General features: G+C 50.0%; 1 protein-coding gene across 1 annotated transcript in view; it reads left to right on the plus strand.

The window, feature by feature from the left end:
- KDM3B (lysine demethylase 3B) overlaps window positions 1-25439 on the plus strand; it is an 867558-nt gene that overhangs the window by 639255 nt on the left and 202864 nt on the right. Inside the window, exon 21 of the mRNA XM_085618404.1 lies at window positions 24859-24998. Coding sequence (XP_085474530.1) covers window positions 24859-24998 — 140 coding nt within the window. The remainder of the gene's footprint in view (window positions 1-24858; window positions 24999-25439) is intronic.

Raw genomic sequence — 25439 nt, forward strand, 5'->3', positions numbered from 1 at the left:
TCAATCGTCGCAGTCCACCTTCCAGGAACCCTGAACGTGCAGGCAGACGGCCTCAGCAGAGACTTCATAGAAGCGCACGACTGGGTGCTCAACGAAGACGTCGCTCAGGAGGTCTTTCTGCAATGGGGAGTGCCGGACATCGATCTGCTCGCAGACGCGGCAAACACGAAATGCCTAGTGTTTGCGTCCAGATTCCCCCAGCAGGGATAACGGGGAATGCAGTTTTGATCAGCTGGTCATAGGCATTGCTGTACGCTTTTCCTCCGCTCACTCTAATCCCGGCGGTCATACAGAAGTTCTACAGGACCAACACCAGAATGATCCTGATAGCGCCGGAGTGGCCACGCCAGTGGTGGTACCCGGATCCTCTCCAACTGTCAGAGGTTCCACACCGGAGGTTGCCCTGCTGCCCGGACTTACTAACCAAGAACGAGGGGAGAATGTTTCATCCCAACCTCCCCTACTCCGGTTGACTGCATGGCTCCTGAAGTCATCCAGTACGGACATCTAGACCTTTCGTCTGACTGTATGGACATACTTAGAGAAGCAAAGAGGCCCTCCACAAGAAAGTCTTATGCTTTCAAGTGGAAGAGATTTTACCTTTGGTGTAGGGACAGCGCTCTTGATCCGACTCAAGTTGATTCTTCCATACTTACTGCACTTGGCAAGGTCAGGCCTGAAGTATCCCTCCATCAGGGTCCACTTAGCTGCTATCGCAGCTTACAGAAAGTCTCCTACCCAGACCTCATTCTTTCAAATGCCTGTGGTCAAAGATTTCCTAGAGGGGCTTAAGAAAGTGTTTCCATCAATGAGGTCCCCTTCGCCTCCCTGGGAGCTAAACATTGTCCTCACCAAATTGATGGGTGCTCCTTTCGAGCCTATTCATAAGGCATCTTTGCAGCATTTGACCTGGAAGGCTGCTTTCTTAGTAGCCATCACTTCAGCGTGTGAGAAAGTGCCATCTTTCTTGCATGGTATGCCCCCACTTTTTGCTGAATTGCTGAATGTACTATGACTGAGTGTGCCCTGGACTCCTGCCAATCAGGTGCCCAGTTCCTATGTTCCTTCCCTAAAAACTTAAAATCCAAATTGGCAAACCCTGGCCTCATGTCAGCCCCTGGTAAATTGTACCCTAGGTACCCAGGGCTTTGTGACCAGGGAAGGCCGCTAAGGGCTGCAGCTCTCATTGTGCCACCCTTAGAGGCCCTGTACCCTAACACACACACACTGCCCTTGCAGGCTGAGTGTGTGGGTACAAGACAAAACAAAGAGTCGACATGACCCACATCCCTGTGTGCCATGCCCACCACCTACACTGTCCTGGCATACATTAGCCACCCCTCTAGTTGGGTGCCTTAAGCCAATGGTGTGGGCACAGGAGCAGGAGCCCTGTGCCCCTACAGTACCCAGGTCCATTCCTGAGCACTGTAAGTGCAGTGCTGCCATTTAAGAGTACATGGTGCTGAGAGCTCGTCAAACACAAACTCCACAGCACCATAATGGCAACCCTGAAGACTGAGAAGTTTGGTATCAAACTTCTCAGCACATTAAACTCGCACTGATGCCAGTGTGGTATTTAATGTACCAAGCATCACAGAGGGCATCTTAGAGATGCCCCCTGAAACCTAACCTACAATCCACGTCTGGTCTGAGAGGCTGCCAAGGCTGCCACACAGTAGACATGTTGCTGAGCCCCTGCTCTCCTGGGCCTGCAACAATGCACATCCTGTGCGAGGTGCTAGGTCTCTCCCCACAGGATGGACAGGGGGAAGCTTCAAAGGCATGCCGCCTCTGTGAGCTTCCCGAGGCCACTTGCAGCCCCCACTCTGGTGGGAAGCCTTGCCGGAAACCCCAAATAAGGACACTGGGGATGTGCCAGCCTGCCAACCCCACCCCTCAGGTGGGGGAGGCGAGGTGAAGCACATCACCGGGCTCTCGCCATCTTGAAGATGGGAGGCCCTGCCCAATCAGGACTAGGCTACTGCCCCCTCCCACAGGAGAGTGGCAGAATAGGGGGTGTACCCACCCCAGGACAGGGACCCATTGGTCCCTGCCCTCTACCTACCTGTAACGCCCCTGACTCTAGTATTTAGGGGCACCCTGAACCTTCCTTCCCCAGATTCCAAAATACAAAGAAGAGCAAGAAGAAAGAATTCCTGCCGTGCAGCTGCTAAGAGGAAGACACCAACTGCTTTGGCCCCAGCCCTACCGGCCTGTCGACCCTTGAACCTGCTCCTGCTACAACCCGGCACCTCTTGTGGCCAGCAACCTCACAAACCCCGGAGGACCTGGCTACTTTTTGGCTCTAAGCGCCTGTGACTCCCATGGGCAGAGGCTCTGCTCAAAATCAGCTTCTAATCCCTGGCATCAGCCCGGAACCGCGAACCCTGCACACTCTGCACCCGCCAAGCCACGCCTGTGCCGGAGTGAACAAAGACCACGAGGACGACCCCACGGCGACTGTGACCCAGAGTCTGGCACGCAAGGACTTCACTCAACGCTCCTGACGACGCCTGCAGCCTCAGAACCAGATACCCCCCAAACCGCGATCAACAGAGGGTAACATTTCCCGACACCAAAAGGCACCCCTGCACCCAGCGCTCCGGCCCCCCTGTGCCCAACTCCTGGGTACCTACCTATCCTCCAACTACCCAACTTACCTCTCGAAGTGATGGTGGCACCTGAAGAATCTTCGTCCCCGAGCTTGCAGCCTTTCTCCAACCAGGAGCTTTCCCATTGAAATCAATTGAGCGCCCGAAGGCACAAAAGCACCCTGCACCCAGCCGCCCGAGTGGCCCTGGCAGTGTAACCTCTGCACCTATCTACGTCCCCATTTGCCCTGAACAAGTGACCAGGAGCCCAGCTCCCACAGCCGCGTGGCCTGCTAGTCAGCAGCCACCAACCAAGACCCCCCCCCCTGCCTCGCATAGGATAACATTGGGCCTAACTCACTCTGCACCCGGCTGCCCCTGTGCCGCTGAGGGTGTAACAACTGTACCTACCTGACCCTGGGAGACCCCTGAGTCTGTGCCCAGAACCTTAACTCTGCCAGTCGAGTACTTACCCAAAAGCCGATAACTCAATTTTCTCCATAGGGTAACATTGACTTGAAATATTCACTAAAAATCAGCCGAGTAACGAAAACGAAAATACTCACCTGCTATTAGGAGAGATCCCAGTGCTGGATCTTGGTGCCCAGCACTGACCCTGAAAAATATTCACAACCGTACTTACCAGTAACCCAGTTTTCTTCCATAGGAAATCATTGACTGTTTTTCTGTGAAATTTCTTCTAAATGTCGATTTTTGCATACTTCAAATATTCTTTAAAAATCGTACAAACTGTGAAAACATAATTACTTACCTGTTTTAGTTAGAGGTCCCAGTACTGAGTCTAGGTACCCAGTACTCGACTACAAAAGTAACAAGAACATACTATACCTGCAACTTGAATTGTCTTCCATAGGGAATCATTGACTGTTTTCTATGAAATTTCTTCTGTCAACTTTTAAAATAGCAAAATATTGCCTGAAAATCATAACAGTAACTAAGTCGACTTTTATCACTTGTTTCTAAGAATTGTCCCGGGACTGAAGATAGGATCTAGTCCTGGAATCACAAAAGTAATCCTGAAAGTAATCTATTGCAAATAACTTAAAACTTCCATTCAACTCAATGCATCATTGTGTTGAAAATTGTGTTGCCTATTGCAACAACCTGTAACTTTCTATAAAAGCCAATTGCAAATTGCAAAAGTATTTACCTAAAGCATCTCAATCTGAGAAAGTATATTTTAATACCTATTGTTGGTTCTAAAATAAAACAAACATATTTTTTTTTATATAAACCATTGGTCTAGATTTCAGTTATTCAGTGTGTGAGGCCATTTGCTGACTGAGTGTGTGCAACAAATGCCTTGCACTGTCCTCTGATACTGCCTTACTGCTCGACCAAGCTACTACTTTAGAGTGTAAGGTTATATCTAACTTTGGCCTCTGCCAAACCTCTGGGGACTGTGGACTCTGTACACACTGTACCTATTTGGGAACAGTATATACAGAGCCACTTTCTCACCGGGTGTGAATAAAATGTAAATCCTGACAGTTTTGGAAACAGTACCCTACAGGCATCATCGAGCTGATGGATATGCAACAATTCCCATAGAGCTGCTCTGGTCCTGACCATTCTGGCCCGTGCCTTGCTGTTAGTGGTGTCTATTTTGATTTCCATAATGCAATTAAAATCCCCCAAGACTACCCGATCCCCATCCCAACCCAAAAATTTGGCACTTAAATAATCATCAATCTCAGGGGAGTCCGAATTGGGACCATATACAACACAAATCGTAGCCGTGCGACCCTCAATCAGCAGCTGAGCTATTGCCCATCTTCCCTTGGTATCAGACAATGTCCGCAAAACTGTAGCTGCTAAATTCCTAAATTTTAGTATAGCAACCCTGCGTATTTAAACTGTTTGCGAAGTGCATATTAGTATATCATATCCAAGTTGTCCCAATAGTGACCTATCTTTGTATGCTAGGTGAGTCTCAGTTAATCCTAGCAGGTGTGGTCTTAAAATACCAAGTTCCTCCCTAATAAACCAGCGTTTACGAGATTGGTTGAGCTCTGCGACATTGCAGCAAATACATTTTAAGTCAGACATTGCATGATTTTGATTTTGCCCCTCTACCGCCTAATTCCAGCCTCTAGTATCTTGATTTTTAGCACCTACACTTCTAACTGTTAAATGAGTATTTAACACACTACCCTCCCCACTCCCATCACCCAATGATGAGCCGCAAACTGATATATGAACCCTCCTCCCTTTCCCTAAAGAAACCTTCCCCTCTTGCCTACTGAAAGGAATCATCCCTCACCTAGCCGTCTGACTGACAACTTTAGGTGGGCATCCCAAGATCCCTGACCACCGTCCTCCTCCCCCCCCCCCCCCCCCCCATCCCCCCTCACTCCACACGGAAAGAAAAGGCTTGCACTGCTTCAGGCATGAGAAAGTATTCAGTACACATTTGAAACTCCCCTCCCCCCAAGAAGTTTTAAATTTCCTAAATCTAGAATAAGAAAAAGAGGGGGGGGGGGGGGGGGAGGAAGATTGAGGAGTGAGTCTGCCATGGTGGATGTCGCTCGCTGACTTCCCCGATTGACTCCGTGGCCACCACAGCTCTCCCCCATCCTGCGGTTCGTAATGCAGGCATGAGATCGCATAGGGATTAAGAAATCAAACACCAGGCTCTTTACCTTCAGAAACGTAGCATCTTACGGCTGCGACTGTGGCGGCTGTGGTGATGGCAGCCAGGAAAGCAGGTATACTGAAGTTAGGCGGCCCACAGACATATTAATGTGGCGGCTCGGCGGTAACGCGCGACACCATGTACGCGAGTAGAGTGGCACTTTCGTTTTATGTTGGGCTGCTCCTCCACCCCACTTCTGCTACTGCATCTGGAGCTCTAGTGACACCCAGTGGAGGACAACTGATGCCGGCAGTACCCGGCAAGGCGATGGTTCCTCCACGAACTACGGCCCCAAAGGGTGTTATGTTATGTTAACCTCATTTTGTAACGCGCACAGATACTAAAGAAGTGTCCCGGCGCAAGAGCCAAATAGCAAGAGAGGAAGGGACGCTTAAATACCACCAAGAACTCCTGCCCCAAAGGAAATTAATGGAAGAGTAACGTTTTTAGTTGTTTTTTAAATAGCCTAAGGTTATCCATATTCCGTAACTCAAAGGGCAAGGTGTTCCAATCCCTGGCCGCTTTCACTGATAAAGAGCAGCCACCTAACCTCATCAGACGGAACCTCGAGCGAAGCTGCCGAGAAGGCTCATAAAACGAAAAGCGCCTTCTGAGGTAGTAAGGCCCAGTCTGATAAAGAGCACCATGTACCAAAACCAAGGCCTTAAACCGAACTCACTGTTCAACCGGGAGCCAGTGTAGTGTTTGAAGGTTCTGGCTGGCGTTAGATCTGACTGGCAAGCCCAATAGAGTTCTAGCCATTGCGTTCTGTACAATCTGTAACCTTTTCAATTGGTAGGCCAGAAGTCCAAGATACAAAGCATTGGCATAATCCAGCCTGGACAAAATAAGTGTCCGTGTTACCATTTTCTTGGCATTTTTGGGAAGCAACGGCAAGAACTTCTTAAGGCGTTTGAGCATACCAAAACACGCCCCGCTAGTTTGCTAATCTGGGTCATTAATCTCAGGTCCTGGCTAAACCAGATCCCCAGGTTTTTAGCTGGACAACCTGAGGCACTCGGCAAAGGATAGCCAACCGGTCAAATATCTTCCCCAAAATTGGAGGGAAAGGCCCCATAAAGAAGCACTTCAGATTTCTCCTCGTTTTACTTTAATTGGGCCTTAGCTAACAATTTAAAAACCTCTGCAAGGCATGTCCTGGGGTGGGGTCGTGCAGAGGTTAATAATATATCAGGAGCTGCAGGAAGCAGTTCCTCTATAATGGCTGAGAGTGGTACCCGTGTAAGCAGCAGCAGTGAGCGCCTGGATGCTGCAGTCTGCTCTGATGCCTGTTGTCAAATTTACGGCTAATACGGTCTGGCAGGGCCAGAGGGTTGCTCCTGTCCTGCGGATCAGAAAATTCCATTCCTGGGCTTGAGATGGCTGAAGCCCTGATTACTGCAGTGCTGGATGGCTGGGGAGGTAAAGGTGACCCCCTGCATGGCTCATCCAAGGATACAGGAACATCTTTTTTGGCGCAACAGAACAGTGGTTCCCCTGCAGCAGCTTGTGTGACCCTAATGACATCGGAGCCCTGGTTGAGACTGGCAAAGGAGAGTGTGAGAGCCACTCTAGACAAGTGCAGTCCAGCTTCTCAAAAATAAGTGATCACTGCCCCTCTGTGCTACTTAATGTCCAAACCACCTCAGCAATACTAGCAGCGCAAGAGCAGCCTCATCTACAGCTCTGCCTTTATAGTGAAAACATTGGCTTGACCAAAGATGCAGTTTTTAGCTCTCAAGCAGAGTTGGTCTCCTGCTGGGACAGCCAAACGCCATTAACTTTACCCAGCGACAATGGAGGGTCAGTGCTATCTGTTGGCCCTCTACTCGCTTACCCTATCAATGCCCCGTTGGATGCTTCGGGTGATACCTTTACGGGACCTGAGACGCAGTCTAAGAAAGCAGACGGTAGTTGCGGCGAGATCGAGGACGCTGCAACATTAGATAAATCTAAAGCACGTACCCCGGTGGAAGAGAAAAGTCTAAAGGGGAGAGGCCCTAAAAACACTAGAGGGGCTAAAGGTGGAAAAGGTCGTGGAGTTACTAAACTCCCTCTTACTACTAAAGTGGGACGATTGAAAGACTCTGCTCCAAGTGGCACGAAGGCTGACTCCAGGTTTACGTCTCTCCGCAAATAGGTGGCATCGAAAGGAGAGGTAAAAGCCATTATCCCACGGCTTTCTATCACTGGCAATGTTGCATCTATTGTACAGATGGAGCCTGCACCAGCTGTAAGCGAAAACTCACTAATATTCTCTCTCCCTGGAATGACTTCTTCGTTGGCGCTAGTAGTCAACAATCAACTGGATTGTCCCGAGGGGGGGTATCGGTAAAGAGCTTGATGTTCCCAGGTCATCTGCTCCTGCTCCCGCATTACCAGCAACATGCAATAACCCCATGGTGGGGCCAGTAACAGGATATTTGGAGCCTCTCGAGCAGGATGCACCCTCTGTCTGCAATCTTGCAGGCGCTGTCTATTCAGAGGGCTGAGGCTCAAGATTATACTTGAGCTGAAGTAGACAGTCGGGACATTAAGCAAGCTCTAATAGAAGTCACTAGCAAGGTTGCTTCAGTTGGAAGAACGGGTTGCAGAAGTCGAAGAAGCCAACACCCACACCACAAGTGTCGCTCAAATATGCGAAACCCAGGTGGCATGTCTACAATCTAAAGTCGAGGACCTCGAGAACCATAAATGGCGGCATAACCTACGGGTCTTTGGCATACCAGAGGGGAGAGAGGGCTCAGACTCACGGGCGTACATCGTCCATTTGTTCCAGCAAGCATTTCCATAACTGGTAGATTTGGACATGGATTCCCAAGTTCAACGGGCACACCGAATACCCTTTACTGTTCCGCAAGGGAATCAAGGCAACCCATCGCGACCACGTCCAGTTCTGGTATTTTTTAGTAACTTCTTGCTACGTCAAGCAATCTACTCTAAAGCATGCCCTACTACTCCAGTCAAACTAGATACTATCGCTATGTTTGTGCGCTCGGACCTGTGCAAGTCCACAACGGACAGGTTTTGGAAAATGCAGCAGTTAATTGACCCCTTCAAGTCGGTCTGTTCGCAAGTTTATCTGCAGGAGCCTGTGCGTTTGAAGATCATAAGAAATGGACGTTTGCATTTCTTCAGTACTGAGCAGGAGGCTAGACAAGCTCTCTCGAAATGGCAGGCTGAAAATGAGTTGAAAAGTTGTTAAACACTCAGTCATAGAAAAAACGCACGTCTGTTCTCTTATTTTCCCCTTTCCCTTCGCGATGCTTTCTTTCTCTCTTTCCCCTCTGACCCCTCCTTTTTTTTATTTTTATTTTTTTTTAGATTTCTTTCTAACCTTGAGTTTTGTTAAGTTTCGAAGTTTCTTTTTCATACTTTAGAACTTATTCAACTGTATACTCTATTGCTTGCTGAGGCTTTCAGGCAATTTGCATTACGCTCAAATTTTGGATTGCTCTTACTTTCCTAAATGGTATAATGGCCATTTATGGTTTCTATGCTATAAGGTCAGCATTGTCTGGCTGAATATTTGGCTTTACTTTCTACATCTTATATTTTCTCTTGTGTATACATATTTGGTTATTTATTAAATGACCCTTTGTCAGTGTATTTTTTAAAGATATCTTAGCGGTCTTTGTATTCTCTTTCTCTAGGGATATGACTTGCTCTGTGTCCACATGTAGGAAGCTAGGATCTTACTAACATTGTTACCCCCACTTTTTGCCAGGTGTCAGCGTGTTTTTGACTTGGTTTGCTGGGTCTCTGTTAATTAGGAACCCAGCATCTGAGGTCTCACCCTTAAATTGGCTCGGATAAGTACCTTGGGACCTCCACAATTGGCTACTGATGTACCCTTGTAAGTCCATACTATATGGTTCTGCGGTACCCAGGGCATAGGTACACCAGGGGTCTCTGATGGTTGCAGCATGTGTTGTGCCACCTATGGGAGTCCACCTAAACTGTGACTACAGGCCTGCCATTTCAGCTTGTGTGAGTTGGTCCTTGCACCTCTCATGACAAATGTTAACTAATATCAGAGGTCCTGCACTTAAAACCTATAAGTCGTCCCTATGATAGGCTCATCAGTTTTGAGGGCAGAGTGCTTGATTATAAGTGTGAGGGTGCCCCTGTATGAGCAGGACACCCCCCACAAACCCCTGAGTCGAATCTCCAGGCTTTGTAAGTGTGGTCAGTCATTTTAAGGTGTATAGTGGACATCAGTCATTAGGAGATGTCAAACTATATAGTGTCTGCACCAAACCTGGTCTTGCTTCCTATCAAGCATGATAGAATTATACCCCAACACAGATTCTGATGCTGGAAGCATGATCACATGTACTGGGGGGGTGGGCTCCCCTGTGTGTGGATCCTTAGTTACCTATGTAGACGTTGTGGAACAAGACTTGCCTCTGAAACCAAGACACTTTCGACCATCTGGACACGTGGACTTCGTTGCACTTCAACTGGAACCGAGACTGCATCAAGAAAGCCTCCTGCCTCTCCTGGCCTTGCTGTTCAAGTCTTCTGTGTCGTCTGTCTGTGCTTCATCCAGGTTCTCCAGAAGGCCTGTGGGCATCGAGGACATCAGAAGTAATCTCCCTTGGAGTGAAGGCTTCGCTCCCCTGCGTCTGCAGGCACTGCAACGAAGCTGACCAGTCTGCTACTCCTGTCGTCCTACAAATTTACCAAGGCCCAGTAACACAGGTGGTGGTTCTCCAGCTCCCTATAGGCCTAAATGTCTTCTCAGCCATTTTGAGGGCAGTATCCCTCGTCGGGCCGCTGGGACCAAAACCCTGTGCACCGCGGATGCTTGTCATTGCTAAAGCTTGTTGGCGCTGCACTCTAGATACCTTCTGGCTACAAGAAGCTCCAGCAACTCATTTTACGAAGATCAGCGTCCTCACTGCATCCTCAGCACCATGGGCCTCAATATTTGGTGAGCTGTCTGAGGTCCTCTTGCGACTCCTGTGCCTTCGGTCTTTTGGTCCTCCAGAGGGTCTTCTCTTGCTTCACTAGGCTCCCCTGCTTGTTCAGGGCCTGCTCCGACTCCCTTGAACCTTGCTGGACCCAACATCAGCATCTTTTTGCTTTCCTTGTCATTTGCAGCTACCAAGGCTTGTTGGTACTCCCGCCGGACACAGACTACCTAGACACCGACATTCGATGTGGGACAGCTCGTGCACGGCTCCTGGTTCTCACAGCTGCAGCGGCAAGGACACCGTCATATCTTCTGATCCTCCGGACTTCAGTGGTCATTGAGCTCCCATGCCGCCTGGTGACCTCTGAGTGGCATAGACTCTGTCCCCTCTGATTGCAGGTTCTTCACTTCATGAATCTAACTTTGGATTCCCCCGGACTCCTTCACAGTCTTCTCCAGAGGCATCATCTTCGAAGTCTTGTCTACGGCAGGTTCCGACGTCAATTCACCCTTATGCACCTGGCTTCCCTGGTGCAGGTAACCTGGTTCCTGGAGCCTCCACGGGTGGGGTGGCTCTCCAACCTTCTGTTTTTTAAAGGGTTTCTTCAGGGTCCTCTGGGAAGGGTCCTTCTTTAAAACTGCAACCTCGACTTCTCCTTTGACTTCCACTAGGCATAGCTGTGTTTCTACTCTGCACCCAGCCTCAGTGGGGTTCCTGGGTACTTAACTTTGGTGGTTTCTTGTTTCCCCACCTCCTCTGAGTCTTCTGGTCTAAGTCTCATTCTCCTTTGCTGTTCGCCTTCCACTTTTGGTGTGTAATAAATAGACTTATTTTTATACAACACTGTGTGATTCTTTTTCAACTAATCTATACTGTTGATTAAATATGGTAAAACAAGCTGCTTTACACACCTGGATAATCCTAAAGCCTTTTCTCCACCGCAACAATTTGAGAGCTTTCTATGGTTATCAAAGACCACTAAATCACCATAAGGGTTGTCTGGATTAGTGCAAAGAGCTTCACTTGAATAAGTGTGCACCATATACTAAGCCCCCCTCCTAAAACATAGTTGCTGTTTTCGGGTCTGGTGGCTTAGTGGACTGTGTCCATTGCAGGGGCCTGTGTTTAACCTTTTAGTCACAGGTTCATATCTCAGCAACTCAGCTTTTCTTCATTATGAGGTCAATAACTTGGGTACCTTTCAGTTGGGTATTTTAAGATTGTTATTCTGCCTCAAGTTACCCTGGCAGGGAACATGCTCTTTACGACTACACGTTATCTATGTTGTCTTGCATTCTTTTTTTTTTAGCTTTTTTTCCTTTCCTGCAGGTGATGGGCCTCTCTTGCTGCTTAAGTGGAGGTCTGGCTCAGGTAGCACTCTTTTGGCACAGTTTTTTTTCCATGACTTCACTTGCTGTTCTGTGTCCTAGAAGTATCAAACACTGTTCAAATCTATATTTGTTCGACAATTGCTTTATTTTATAGAGTTAATCCGCAAGTTGCCCTACGGTCATGGGTTAAGTTTTTCCCATGCCTTCTATTTCTTTATGACCGTTCTTACTGCAGTTCCTTCCACAGTGCTTATGCAGTGAGCATGCTTTGGTTCGGATCCCCTTAAGGATACTAGTATTCTCATATTCATCTTGTTGGTTGGCTTCTATCACAGTTGTCATGCTAACATGGGTAATTTTATTCCTATGCTTCTTTAATGTCTTGTGGCTTTCCTTATCTGTGGTTCTATCCCCGGTTTTTGAACTTGTAAAATATGTTATTGCTCACCTACATAAATATGGATGTCTGGTCTTTTTTTCTGGTTCTAGACCGGATTTTGTTATATTTATCTGAAAGACATATTAGTGATTGATTCCTTACCTTAGAATATCCCCAGGCATCAGACTGGATCCGGAATGTTTTCGTCAGCAGTACCCCTGCGCGTCGGTAGGCGTCATCGTGCGGCTGCGCGTACGTCGCTGGCCGCCGAGATGACATCGTCGGAGCTACTTAGACAAGCCCACGCTCGCTGACGTCAGTTCTTTCTTTTTCCGCGCCAGCAAGCGCAGATCCGAGAGAGAGCGGTACCCTTAGTTAATGTTTTAACTTGGTTTCTGAGAACTTGTTTCTCTTGTTTTGTCGAGCACTCGACTCCTGGTGCAGTAGGGATGCCCGGGTTTAAGTCCTGTAGGGCCTGCTGTCGGAACATGTCCGTAGCAGACCTGCATGACGTGTCTATCTACTGCTTGGGGCATGCCCTTGACCCTGAGGTGTGCCCTGATTTTCGGGCCATGGCGCCGAAAGCTTTGCGGGAGCATTCCCGAAAGTTTATAGAGGTCCGGCAATCTGTTCCGCACCGGTCGAGGTCCCGCTCCCATGGGAGGTCGAGGGACCGGTCGTGAAGCAGTCCCCATCGTTCGTCAGACTCGGGGACAGGTAAGTCACTGCGCCATAAAAAGTCAAAGAAGCGACGTCGCTCTTCATCTATCCCTCACCGGTCTCGGGACGCGGTGGAGGGGGCGGGCGGTCACTCCCCCGCGGCTCCAATGGAGCCTCCGTTGTTGCCTGCAGCCTACCCGCCCTTTCCTGGCCCGCACGCGACTCCGGACGAAGTACCGACTTTCCTGTCGGCCATTTGTTTGGCCCATCGGGTCCCTCCGGAGCGCCTTCGGGCCCCGTGGACCCGTTGGGTGGTCCTGCCCCTGTGCAGCCGCCTTTGGCCGCGGCTACACTGGCACAATACCCTACGGCGCTTCAAGCTCCGGCCTCGGCGCCGGCTCCGGATGCGGCGCCAGACGGCACCTAACTGGGATTGGTCTATTACCCCCCGGTTCCGTTTCTTGGTGGGGAGTTGAAGGAAAGTGGCTCTGTATATACTGTTCCCAAATAGGTACAGTGTGTACAGAGTTCACAGTCCCCAGAGGTTTGGCAGAGACTAAAGTTAGATATAACCTTACTCTCTAAAGATGTAGCTTGGTCGAGCAGTAAGGCAGTATCAGAGGACAGTGTAAAGCATTTGGTGTACACACTCAGTCAGCAAATGGTCTCACACACACTCAAGAACTGAACTCTAGGCCAATGGTTTGTATATACAAATATATGGGTGTTTTATTTTAGAACCAACACTAGGTATCAAAATATACTTTCTCAGACTGAGATGCTTTAGTTAAATACTTTGCAATAGGCAATTGACTCTTGAATGCAATAGTTACAATTTGTTGCAATAGGCAACACAATTTCAAACACAATAATACATTGAGCTCAATGGGAATTTTAACTTGAATGCAATTGATTACATTCAGGATTACTTTTCTAACTCCAAGGCTGGATCCTAGATTCAGTCCTGGGACAGTTCTTGGAAACAAGCGAGTAAATACTTTTTAGTTACTGTTGTGATTTTTAAGCAATATTTTGCCATTTTAAAAGTTGATACTTACAAAATTTTTCTAATCAAATTACCAATGTTATCCTATGGGAGGTAATTCACTTAGCAGGTAAGTGGGGTTATGGTTACTATTTCGGGGTCAGTGTTGGATCCTGGATCCAGCACTAGTATACCACCTGTAAGCAGTTGATAGAATGCGTTTAGGTTATACAGGCGATTTTTAACGAATATTTTTAAGTTTGCAAAATCGACACAAGAAATTTCAAAGAAAAACAGTCAATGGTTTCCTATGGGAGAAAGTTCAAGTGACCGGTAAAGTATGTTCTCGTTACTTTTGTAATCCAGTGCTGGGCTCCTAGGCTCAGTACTGGGACATCTATCTAAAACAGGTAAGTAATTACATTTTCACAGTTGGTATGATTTTTAAAGAATATTTGTAGTTTGCAAAAATCGACAAAGAAATTTCACAGAAAAACAGTCAATGGTTTCCTATTGAAGAATATTGAGTTAGCGGTAAGTATGGTTTAGAATTACTTTTCAGGGTCAATTCTGGGCACCAAGATCCAGCACTGGGATCTCTCCTAATAGCATGTGAGTATTTCCGTTTTCGTTACTCGGTTGATTTTAGGTGAATATTTTAAAGTTGAGAAAATCCACACTTGGGAGAAATTTAGAGTGAAACCAGCCATCGTTACCCTATGGAAGAAAAGTGAGTTATTGGCTTTTGGGTAAGTACTCGACTGGCAGAGTTAAGGTGCTGGGCATAGACTCAGGGGTCTGCCAGGGTCAGGTAAGTACAGTTGTTACACCCCCAGTGGCACAGGGGCAGCGAGGTGCAGAGTGAGTTAGGCCCAATGTTATCCTATGGAAGGCAGGGGGCCCTTGGTTGGTGGCTGCTGACTGGCAGGTCATGCGGCTGTGGGAGCTGGGCTCCTGTTCACTTGCTCAGGGCAAATGGGGACGTAGGTAGGAGTAGAAGTTGCACTGCCAGGGTGTAAGAAAGTGGGTTTCTGTTGCAGTAACCCCCCCCCCCTTTTTTTGCCTAATAGCTGATGAACTTTTCCTTGTTGTGCCCTGAGCTCCTGCCAATCAGGTGCCCAGGGCCTGTGTTCCTTCCCTAAAAACTGCCTAACAGCCAAAGCCCAAATTGGCAAACCCTGGCCACATGTCAGCCCCAGGTGAATGGTACCCTAGGTACCCAGGGCCTTGTGACGAGGGAAGGCCTCTAAGGGCTGCAGCACTCATTGTGCCACCCTTAGAGGCCCAGTACCCTAACACACACACACACTGCTCTTGCAGGCTGAGTGTCTGGATACAAGACAAAACAGAGACTCGACATGGTACACATCCCCGTGTGCCATGCCCACAACCTACACTGCCCTGGCATACATCAGCCACCCCTCTAGCTGGGTGCCCTATGCCAGTGGTGTGGGCACAGAGGCAGGAGCCCTGTGCCCCTACAGTACCCAGGTCCATTCCTGGGTCCTGTAAGTGCAGTGCTGCCATCTAAGAGTATATGGTGCTGGGAGCTTGTCAAACACGAACTCCACAGCACCATAATGGCAGCACTGAAGACTGAGAAGTTTGGTATCAAACTGCTCAGCACATTAAATCCACACTGCTGCCAGTGTGGGATTTAATGTACCAAGCACCACAGAAGGCATCTTAGAGAGGCCCCCTGAAACCTAAACCTACAATCCACGTCTGTTCTGAGGCTGCCTCGGCTGCCACACAGCAGACATGTTGCTGGACCCCTGGGTAGGAGAGCCCCTGCTCTCCTGGTCCTGCAACAATGCACATCCTGGGCGAGGTGCCTAAATCTCCTCCACCAGGATGGGCAGGGGGAAGCTTCAAAGGCATGCCGCCTCTGGAGCTTCCCCAGGCCCCTGCAACCCCCACTCTGGCGGAAAGCTTTGGCCGGAAACCCCAAATAAGGACAGGGGATGTGCCAGCCTGCCAACACCACCCCTCAGGTGGGGGAGGCGAGGTGAAGCACATCTCCGGGCTCTCGCCATCTTGAAGATGGGGAGCCCTACCCTATCAGGACTAGGCTACTGCCCCCCTCCCACAGGAGAGAGGCAGGATAGGGGCTGTACCCACCCCAGGACGGGGACCCATTGGTCCCTGCCCTTCACCTACCTGTAACGCCCCTAAATCTAGTATTTAGGGTCACCCTGAACCTTCCTTTTCCAGATTCCGAAATTACAAGAAGAGCGAGAAGAAAAGAAGACGTGCCCTGCAGCTGCGAAGGAGAGGGAGACACCAACTGCTTTGGCCCCAGCCCTACCGGCCTGTCGACCTCGAACCTGCTCCAAACCCGGCATCTCTTGTGGCCAGCAACCTCAGAAACCCCGGAGGACCTGGCTACCTTTGAACTCTGATCCCCTGGGACTCCCATGAGTAGAGGCTCTACTCAGAACCTACCTTTCACCCCTGGCAGCAGCCCGGAACCGCGATCCCAGCCCACTCTGCACCAGCCAAGCCTGGCCGGTGCCGTAGTGAACTAAACCCACGAGGATGACCCCACGGCGACTGTGACCCCGAGTCCGGCACCCAAGGACCCCCCTCGACAATCCTGAAGAAGCCTGCAACCTCAGAACAGAGTGCCACCCCAACCGCGATCAACAGAGGGTAAGATTTTCCGACACCAAAAGGCACCCCTGCACCCGGCGCCCCACGGCCCTCTGTGTCCAATCCCGGGGTACCTACCTATACTCCAACTACCCAACTTACCTCTCGAAGTGGTGGTGGCACCTGAAGAGTCCTCGTCCCCGAGCCTGCAGTCTTTTTCCAAACAGGAGATTTCCTATTGAAATCCATTGAGCGCCTGAAGGCTCAAAAGCCCTCTGCACCCAGCCGCCCGAGTTGCCCTGGCAGTGAAAACTCTACACTTTCCTACTTCCCCACTTGCCCTGAGTAAGTGACCAGGAGCCCAGCTCCCACAGCCGCGTGGCTTGCCAGACAGCAGCCACCAAACAAGGCCCCCTATCCCTCATAGGATAACATTGGGCCTAACTCTCTCTGCACCCGGCCGCCCTAGATTCGCTGAGGGTGAAACAACTGTACCTACCTGACCCTGGGAGACCCCTGAGTCTGTGCCCAGAACCTCAACTCTGCCAGTCGAGTACTTACCCTTAAACCGCAAACTCTATTTACCTCATAGGGTAACATTGACTGGCTTTTTCCTGAAATTTCTTCTAAGTGTGGACTTTTCAAATCTTCAAATATTCACCAAAAATCAGCCGAGTGACAAACAAATTTACTCACCTGCTCTTAGGTGAGCTCCCAGTGCTGGATCTTGGTGCCCAGCACTGACTCTGAAAAGTACCCACAACTATACTTACCTTTAACTCATTTTTCTTCCATAGGAAACAATTGACTGTTTTTCTGTGGAATTTCTTCTAAGTGTTGATTTCTGCAATTTCTAAATATTCTTCAAAAATCGTATAACATCTGAAAACGTAATTACTTACCTGATTTGGATAAAGGTCCCAGTACTGAGTCTAGGCACCCAGTACTGGATTACAAAAGTAACGATAACCTACTGTACCTGTAACCTACATTTTCTTCCATAGGGAATCATTGATTGTTTGCTCTGAAATATTTTTTAAGTGCTAAATTTTAAAATAGCTAAATATTAGTTAAAAATCATTACAGTACCAAAGTCGACTTTCAACAACTGATTCTGAGAACTGCCCCAGTACTGAATCTAGGATCCAGGCCTGGAATTACAAAAGTAATCTAAAAAGTAATCTGTTGCATATAATTTGAATTTATCATTGAGCTCAATGTATTGTGTTTAGAAATAGAGTTGCCTACTGCAACTACTTGTAACTGTTTACTAAAAAGTCTATTGAATATACAAAAGTATTTTTATGAAACATCTCCTGTCGAGAAAGTATATTTTAATTCCAAGTGTTGGTTCTAAAATAAAACAAGCATATATTTTTTATATACAAACCATTGGCCTAGAGTTCAGTTATTGAGTGTGTGGAACTATTTGCTGACTGAGTGTGTACAACAAATGCTTTACACTGTCCTCTGGTACTGCCTTACTGCTCGACCAAGCTACCACTTTAGAGAGTAAGGTTATATCAAACTTTAACCTCGGTCAACCCTGGGGGACTGTGGACTCTGTACACCCTGTACCTATTAAGGAACAGTATATACAGAGCCACTTTCTCACAGTAGGCGTTGGTGAATATAGATAATTTGCGAGTAATGATGGTTTAGGATGTATATTGTGTTATCGTGAGGGTGGGTGTACTATGAAATTTTGTGTGTGACATTTTGTGTTAGTGTGTGTTATGTTTTTTGTGGAGTAGTGAGAAGATATTGATGTAGTGGATTTGTATGTACAGTACTGTTGGTGAGTGGAAGTTGAATGGTAAATGGAGTGGTGGTGTGTTTTGGAAGTGTGTGGTGTGTGAGAGGAGATGGACAGGAGTTATGTTAGATTTGATAGCTGGAAAAGGTAATGTGTTGTGTGTGTAGTGGAGTATAAGGATTATTTGGTTGTGCTACTGCAATAAAATTACTCGAGTTCATGCACTTTTCCTGACCAATTGCACCTTTTTTAGTTTGTGGGAAGAGCGCCGGTGCTGTTTTAAAGATGTTACTGGTTGGCTCAAGGTTGTGGTGCTTTAGCTGATGAAGACCAATAACTTTCCCATATCTGGAGATTCTTGGCCCATTAGGTAAGGTGATGAGTGTGCGTGGCGGCGCATTTGTTGCAGGAGAATCAGTTAATCTTTTTCTTTTGTCTCCAGTATGGTTGGAAGGAAAGTTAAAGTGATCTGAATCTGAGGTTTTAAATGTGGATTGGAGTAAATTTCCGAATGTAGAAGGTTCTTTTCTATGTTTGAATGGTTAGATGAGATCTCTGTGGTATGGTGGCAGAGAATACTCTGTTGAACGGGTGTGAGATAATCCGGAGACGATGGGTACCTGGCTTTTGCTGTCATACAGTGACATTATCTGGATCATGTAATCCCAATTGCTCTTTGACACAACCATGCTTTAAGGCATTCTTTGGCATCTATACATTGCCAAGGATTCTTGTGGGGTTTGTCTTTTCTTTTATTTGGAACACTTAAAGCAGTGAAAAAAATTAGTTGCCATATACATGCAGTCAAATGTTGGCAGGCTAGAATTGGCATTTAATATCATTGTTGTGATTTAGCTTCTTTTGTTTAAAAATTTAGATCTGAAAGAAACACGTTAGTTAGATTCCTCACCTTAGAATATCCCCAGGCGTCAGATTGGATCCGGACGATTTTTCTTCAGCAATACCCCTTGCACGTCGCTAGGCGTCGTCTGCGGCTCCGCGTTCGGCGTCGTGCGCCGGAATGACGTCGTCGGAGTACTTAGACGCCGCCCTCGCGCGCTGACGTCCCTTCTTCTTTTTTCCGCGCCAGTAAGCGCCGATCCGGGAGAGCTACCCCTTTAGTCAATTTTTGACTAACTTTTTTGACTCTTTTTGGTCATTTCTCGACTCTGGGCCGGTAGGATGCCTGGTTTCAAGGCCTGCGACGACTGTCACCGACTGATGTCGGTGACCGATCATCATCGCCGGTGCCTGTACTGCTTGGGCCTCCACCACGACGCGGCGTCGTGCTCCGATTGTATGGCCCTGACCTCGAAAGCTAAGCGGGAGCGGTCCCGCAAGCTTCTCGAGCTTCGCCACTCGGCTCCGCGCCGCTCTCGATCCCGATCCAGGAGGAGGTCCAAGGATCGGTTGCGGAGCCGCACTCAACATCGTCACTCGTCTGGCTCGAAGTCTTCGGGTAAGTCGAGGCACTCCAAGAAGTCCAAGAGGCGACACCGCTCTTCGGACTCCCATCGCCGGTCGCGCGACTTTGCCGAAGGTCCGGGTGGTACCACCCCCGCGGCTCCGCAAGTCCCCATACCCGACGGTCCCTGGGACTGACGCGACGCCGGCGGAGGTCAGTGCCTTCCTCTCGGCCATGAGGAGCCTGGCCCCGCCGTCGACGCCCGCTGGCGCGCCTTCGGGCCCTGTGGACTCAACCGTTGGAGGCTCCGGCCCCGACGCCGCGGGTCCCCGAGGGGCCCGAGCCTGGGCCCCCGTCGACGCCGGTCGACCTCGTTACGCCTCTTCCGGTCGACGTCCATCCCCGGTTCAGCCCCTGTCCGGTCCCGACGCCGATGCGGCGCCGCAAGAGACACATATTGTCTATCGACCGGCTCCGATCATTCCTCCTGTTTACCAGGAATCGGATGACGGGGGCGACTGGGAGGGGTCTGATGACCCTATGGCCCTTCAGAGCCAACTTGCACAGGACTGGGCAGATGAACTGGGGGAGGCCAGTGGGTTGGATACCTCACCGGACACTGGATTCATCTCTCCTCCGACTGTGGCTTCGGAGGAGGGTGCAGCTTTTTCTGTGGTGCTGCGCAAGGCGGCCGAAGCCCTTGGGCTTGAGCTGCCTGCCGTGGCTGTGAGGACTAACCGCCTCACTGAGGTGCTTCAGTCTGCCACATGCTCCACTGAGCCTCTGCTGCCGTTCAATGAGGCCCTCACAGACGTTCTGCAGGGCACCTGGTCCAAGCCCTCCACAGTCCCTCCTGTGGATAGGAACGTTGCCAGGCGCCATCGCCCTGCTCCGGGCGACCCCAGTTTCCTGTCCCAACACCCCACCCCCTAGAGTCTGGTTACCCAGGCCTCTACCTCCCAATCCTCCTTCCCGTCCGCTCCTCCGGACTGGGATTCCAAGAGACTGGAACAGTTTGGTAAGAAGCTGTTCTCTTCACTCAGTTTGGGCCTGCGGTCTTTGAACACCGCCTGTCTTTTGGACCGTTATTCCCACTCTCTGTGGGATGCGGTGGAGGACGTGCTGCCACTGTGCCCGGAGGAGGCCCGGGTGCGGCTTTCCTCAGCCCTGGCCGATGGGAGAGATGCAGCGCGCCATGCATCCGATGTGGGCTTGACACTACGGACTCGCTGGGTAGGGCGATTTCTACCACGGTGGCGCTTCGACATCACGCCTGGCTGCGGTCCACGTCTTTTTCAGGGGATGTCCAGAGCACCCTCATGGACATGCCTTTTGATGGCGCTCGCCTTTTTGGTGAGAAAGCGGACAGTGCGCTGGCTCGCTTCAAGGACTCCCGGGCTACGGCCACGTCCTTGGGCCTCTCGGCCCAGCGGTCACAAACTTCCGCTTTTCGCTCCTTTCGTGGCCAAGGAAGGGGCACCTCCTCACGTCCGCCTAGCCACCGGCCGCAGAACCAGCCTGTACGCGGACATGGTTTCCGCCGAGGCGGTACTGGAGGACGACGCGGTCAGTCCACATCCACCCCGGCAGCATCCGCCTCAAAGCCTTCCTAGTCCGAGCTTTCAGGCCCATTCCACGCCAGTGGGCGGCAGAGTTCGCCATCACCTGCTCCACTGGCGTTCCATCCGTTGGACAGGTGGGTGCTGCAAATCGTCCGAAGGGGCTACTCCCTCCCCTTCGAGACGACCCCTCCAGCCATGCCACCGAAGCACCACCGTATCTCGGGGGATCATTTGAATCTTCTCCACGAGGAAGTTTCGGCTCTCTTGGCCAAGGGGGCCGTCGAGCGCGTTCCGAGCCCAGAAGTAGGTCGTGGTTGTTATTCCCACTACTTTCTGGTTCCCAAGAAGGCCAAAGGGGGCCTACGCCCTATCTTTGACCTCCGGAACGTCAATACCTTCCTCCGGAAGGAACGTTTCAAAATGTTCACTTTGGCTCAGGTTCTAGCTGCCCTCGACCCTGGAGACTGGATGGTAGTGTTGGACTTGCAGGACGCATATATCCACATCCCCGTCCTGCCAGCCCACCGGCGTTACCTGCGGTTCACGGTGGGTCAGGAGCACTTTCAGTTCACCGTGCTCCCCTTCGACCTTACCAGTGCCCCTCGGGTGTTCACGAAAGTGATGGCGGTGGTCGCAGCTCGTCTGCGCAGATCAGGGGTCCCAGTCTTCCCCTATCTCGACGACTGGCTGTTGAAGGCGGGCTCGCCCCAGGCAGTCGTCTCCCACCTCCAGACTACGGCGGATCTCCTGCATTTGCTGAGGTTTTCCATCAACGTGCCGAAGTCACACCTGAGCCCCTCTCAGAAGCTCCTCTTCATCGGAGCGGTTCTCGATTCGGCGCAGTTCCGGGTCTATCCGCCGGAACAGCGGGTCCGGGATATTCAGGCCCTGATTCCCATCTTTCGGCCTCTATCCTGGGTTTCGGTCAGGCTAGTGTTGCGGCTTCTGGGGCTGATGGCCTCCTGCATCCTACTAGTGCATCACGCCAGGCAGCGCATGCGGGCTCTGCAGTGGGACCTGAAGTTTCAGTGGGTCCAGCATCACGGCAACCTGTCCGACCATGTCTTGATCTCGGAGGGCACTGCACAGCAGTTGCAGTGGTGGCTCACGGACCGCGATTGGGTCACGGGCAAGAGCCTCTCCCTACCCCTACTGGAGCATGTCGTAGTGACGGATGCGTCCCTCCTGGGATGGGGTGGCCATATGGGAGAGGCGGAGATCAGCGGCCTCTGGTCTCGGGCGGAGTCTCGCCTCCACATCAACTTGTTGGAGCTGAGAGCGATCCGACTTGCACTGAAGGCCTTCCTTCTCTCTGTCCGGGGAAGTGTCGTGCAGGTGTTCACGGACAACACCACCGCCATGTGGTATTGCAACAAACAGGGCGGAGTGGGGTCGTGGACCCTTTGTCAGGAGGCTCTGCGCCTCTGGACATGGCTGGAACACCAGGGCATCACCCTGGTGGTTCAACATCTGGCGGGCTCTTTGAACGCCAGAGCAGACTAACTCAGCCGCCGGTGCATGATGGATCACGAATGGCGTCTGAACTCCGAGGTGGCGCAAGGTCTCTTTCAGCAGTGGGGAGAGCCTTGGTTAGATCTATTCGCCACCGACGAGAACGCGCAATGTCAGCAGTTCTGCGCGTTGGAATTTCCAAGGCGGCACTCGCTCGGCGACGCTTTTCGTCGCGAGTGGAGTTGCGGTCTGTTGTACGCCTTTCCGCCTATACCACTTCTGCCCAGAGTGCTGAAGAAGATCAGGCGCGACCGGGCCCAAGTCATCTTGGTGGCTCCGGATTGGGCACGAAGGTACTGGTATCCCGAGCTACTCAGTATGTTGACCGATCCTCCGATACGTCTGCCCCTTCCGGAGGATCTTCTGTCACAGCAGCAGGGGACGGTCCTCCACCCGCACCTGTCCAGCCTCCACCTCCATGCGTGGAGATTGAGCGGCGGCAGTTGATGCCATTTGACTTGCCTCCTGAAGTCTGTGATATCATTCTGGCAGCCAGGCGTCCCTCCACAAAGACGGTATACGCCTGCCAGTAGAACAAATTTGTGGCATGGTGCACAGCAAAGGCTGTGGATCCCCTTTCCGCCCCTCTTTCTGAGGTTCTCCTCTTTCTTCTTTCTTTGGCCCGGCAGGGCTCTGCCCTGGGCACCTTGAAAGGTTATCTTGCTGCCCTCTCTGCCTTCTTACGGCTCCCTGATCAGCCCTCTCTTTTCAAGTCCCCTGTAGTGTCACGCTTTCTTAAAGGCGTTACTCACACTTTTCCTCCTGTCCCTTTCGTAATGCCTCAGTGGGACTTGAATCTTGTCTTAACATTCCTGATGTGCGCTCCTTTTGAGCCTCTTCACAATTGTCCTCTTCGTCTTCTAACTCTTAAGACTGCTTTCCTGGTAGCCATCACCTCGGCTAGGCGGGTGAGTGAGCTCCAGGCTCTATCGTCCAAGCCCCTTTTTCTATCTGTTCATCCGGACAAGGTTGTCCTTAGGCCTCGTCCTTCCTTTCTACCGAAAGTGGTGACCCCCTTTCATCTTGGGCAATCTGTCACCTTGCCCACCTTCTTTCCGCATCCTTCCAAAGAGGAAGAGCGGCTCCACCGTCTGGACCCAAAACGTGCGCTCTCCTTTTATTTGGACCGCACAAAACAGTTCCGAGTGGACGACCAGCTTTTCGTTGGCTACATGGGTGCAAAGAAGGGAAAAGCTGTGCACAAACGGACCATCTCCCGGTGGGTCGTTTTGTGTATAAAAATCTGTTATTCCTAGGCAAAAAAGGACCCGCCTGTTGGGCTGCAAGCCCATTCTACTCGAGCCACAGTGGCTACTACTGCTTTGGGACGGGGAGTCCCTTTGCAGGACATCTGTCAGGCAGCGACGTGGGCTTCGCTGCACACGTTTGCCAGGCACTATTGCCTAGACAGCCAAGTCCGGAGGGATGGCTTCTTTGGCCGTTCTGTCCTCCAGGACTTTCTGGTGTGATCTTGGTTCGCAGACCCACCACCGGGGTTGGTATTGCTTGGGTATCTATTCTAAGGTGAGGAATCTAACTAACGTGTTTCTTTCAGATGAACAAGTTACTTACCTTCGGTAACGATGTATCTGTAAGAAACATTAGTTAGATTCCTCACCGACCCACCCATCCTCCCTGTTCTGCGAACTGACTTCTAGGGTTAAGGCTATCCCTTTCAGGGCCCTAGAATTTTTTGGCACCAGTGTCTGTCTCTTGCATGGCTCTGCGTTCCTGGCGCGGAAGGCTATGTACAAGAACTGACATCAGCGCGCGAGGGCGGCGTCTAAGTACTCCGACGTCATTCCGGCGCACGACGCCGACGACGGACGCGGAGCCGCAGACGACGCCTAGCGACGCGCAAGGGGTATTGCTGACGAAAAATCTTCCGGATCCAGTCTGACGCCTGGGGATATTCTAAGGTGAGGAATCTAACTAACTAATGTTTCTTAAAGATACATCGTTACCAAAGGTAAGTAACTTGTTCTTTTGGAAGCTGATGACCGCAAGTTAAAACTGTACTCAGACATTTAATAAAGGACATATATGAAAACAAAATTATTTTTGATGTCTCAATTAGTGTTGATATGGAAATTATTTTCAGTATGTTGGGTACAGGATATTCAAGGCCATGACTGGCCACAGATCCTGGAAACCATCTGAATTATGGACTGTATGGCTCAGAGTCCTAGGGTGTCTGGCCAGTTGAAGAAAAGTAAGGGGTTTCATGTTATCTGTGCAACGTTCAAGACTGGGAGTCTGCTGCTCCGTAGGAGCACCACACTCCAGTAGCAAGCCTATTGATGCATTTTACAAAATAACACTACACCCTACTTGAATGTTTTTCTAGATTTTCGACATCTGCTCTGTTTGTAAAATGTTTTCTAGCATGTTAAAAGTTCAATTCACAAAATAACTGATGCCCACAAAACCCACTGCCAATTGTGACAAGAGTTGAGCAAATGATAAGCATTTGTTTTGCTTCTGTAACTTGTGTTCTGTTTTATCCTCAGAGGTTCTAAGGACAATCGATGAGGGGGATGTCGATGAGGTCACAAAGCAACGTATCCATAAGGGCAAAGAAAAGTCGGGTGCATTATGGCATATCTATGCTGCTAAGGATGCCGAGAAGATCCGTGAGCTGCTTCGTAAGGTATGGTTTCGAAAATGTGTAGAAATTTGTGGGAACTTGATGGGGTGGGTGGAGAAGGATCAAGTCCACACATGGCTATAAAAGCGTTTCTTTTCTCAACATCTTTGGCTTGTTTCATTGCATACTACGATGTAATTTTAAAAAGGTCAATCAAGCTTTTGTTACTTTACAGCACTGTACAGACACTTTGCCGGCAGCCTTGACAATAAATACCCCCTGTACCCCTCCAAGTTGTAATTCCATCTTCAAGTGGTGAGATCATTAATATAGAATAGTTTTGTCACTGGGCTCTCGTTATCTAAGGTGCTTTGAAGGAGGAGGTTAGAACAAATAGGTCTTGGGTAGGGCTGTATCCCCGTGAACAGAATTTGTGAACCATAGGTTGAGGAGGCAAGGCAATTTACAGTGCCAAGGTCATATGCTGGCTTTTTGGCTGCCTCA

The sequence above is a fragment of the Triturus cristatus genome, chromosome 7, assembly GCF_964204655.1.
Source record: "Triturus cristatus chromosome 7, aTriCri1.1, whole genome shotgun sequence".
Taxonomy (NCBI): Eukaryota; Metazoa; Chordata; class Amphibia; order Caudata; family Salamandridae; genus Triturus; species Triturus cristatus.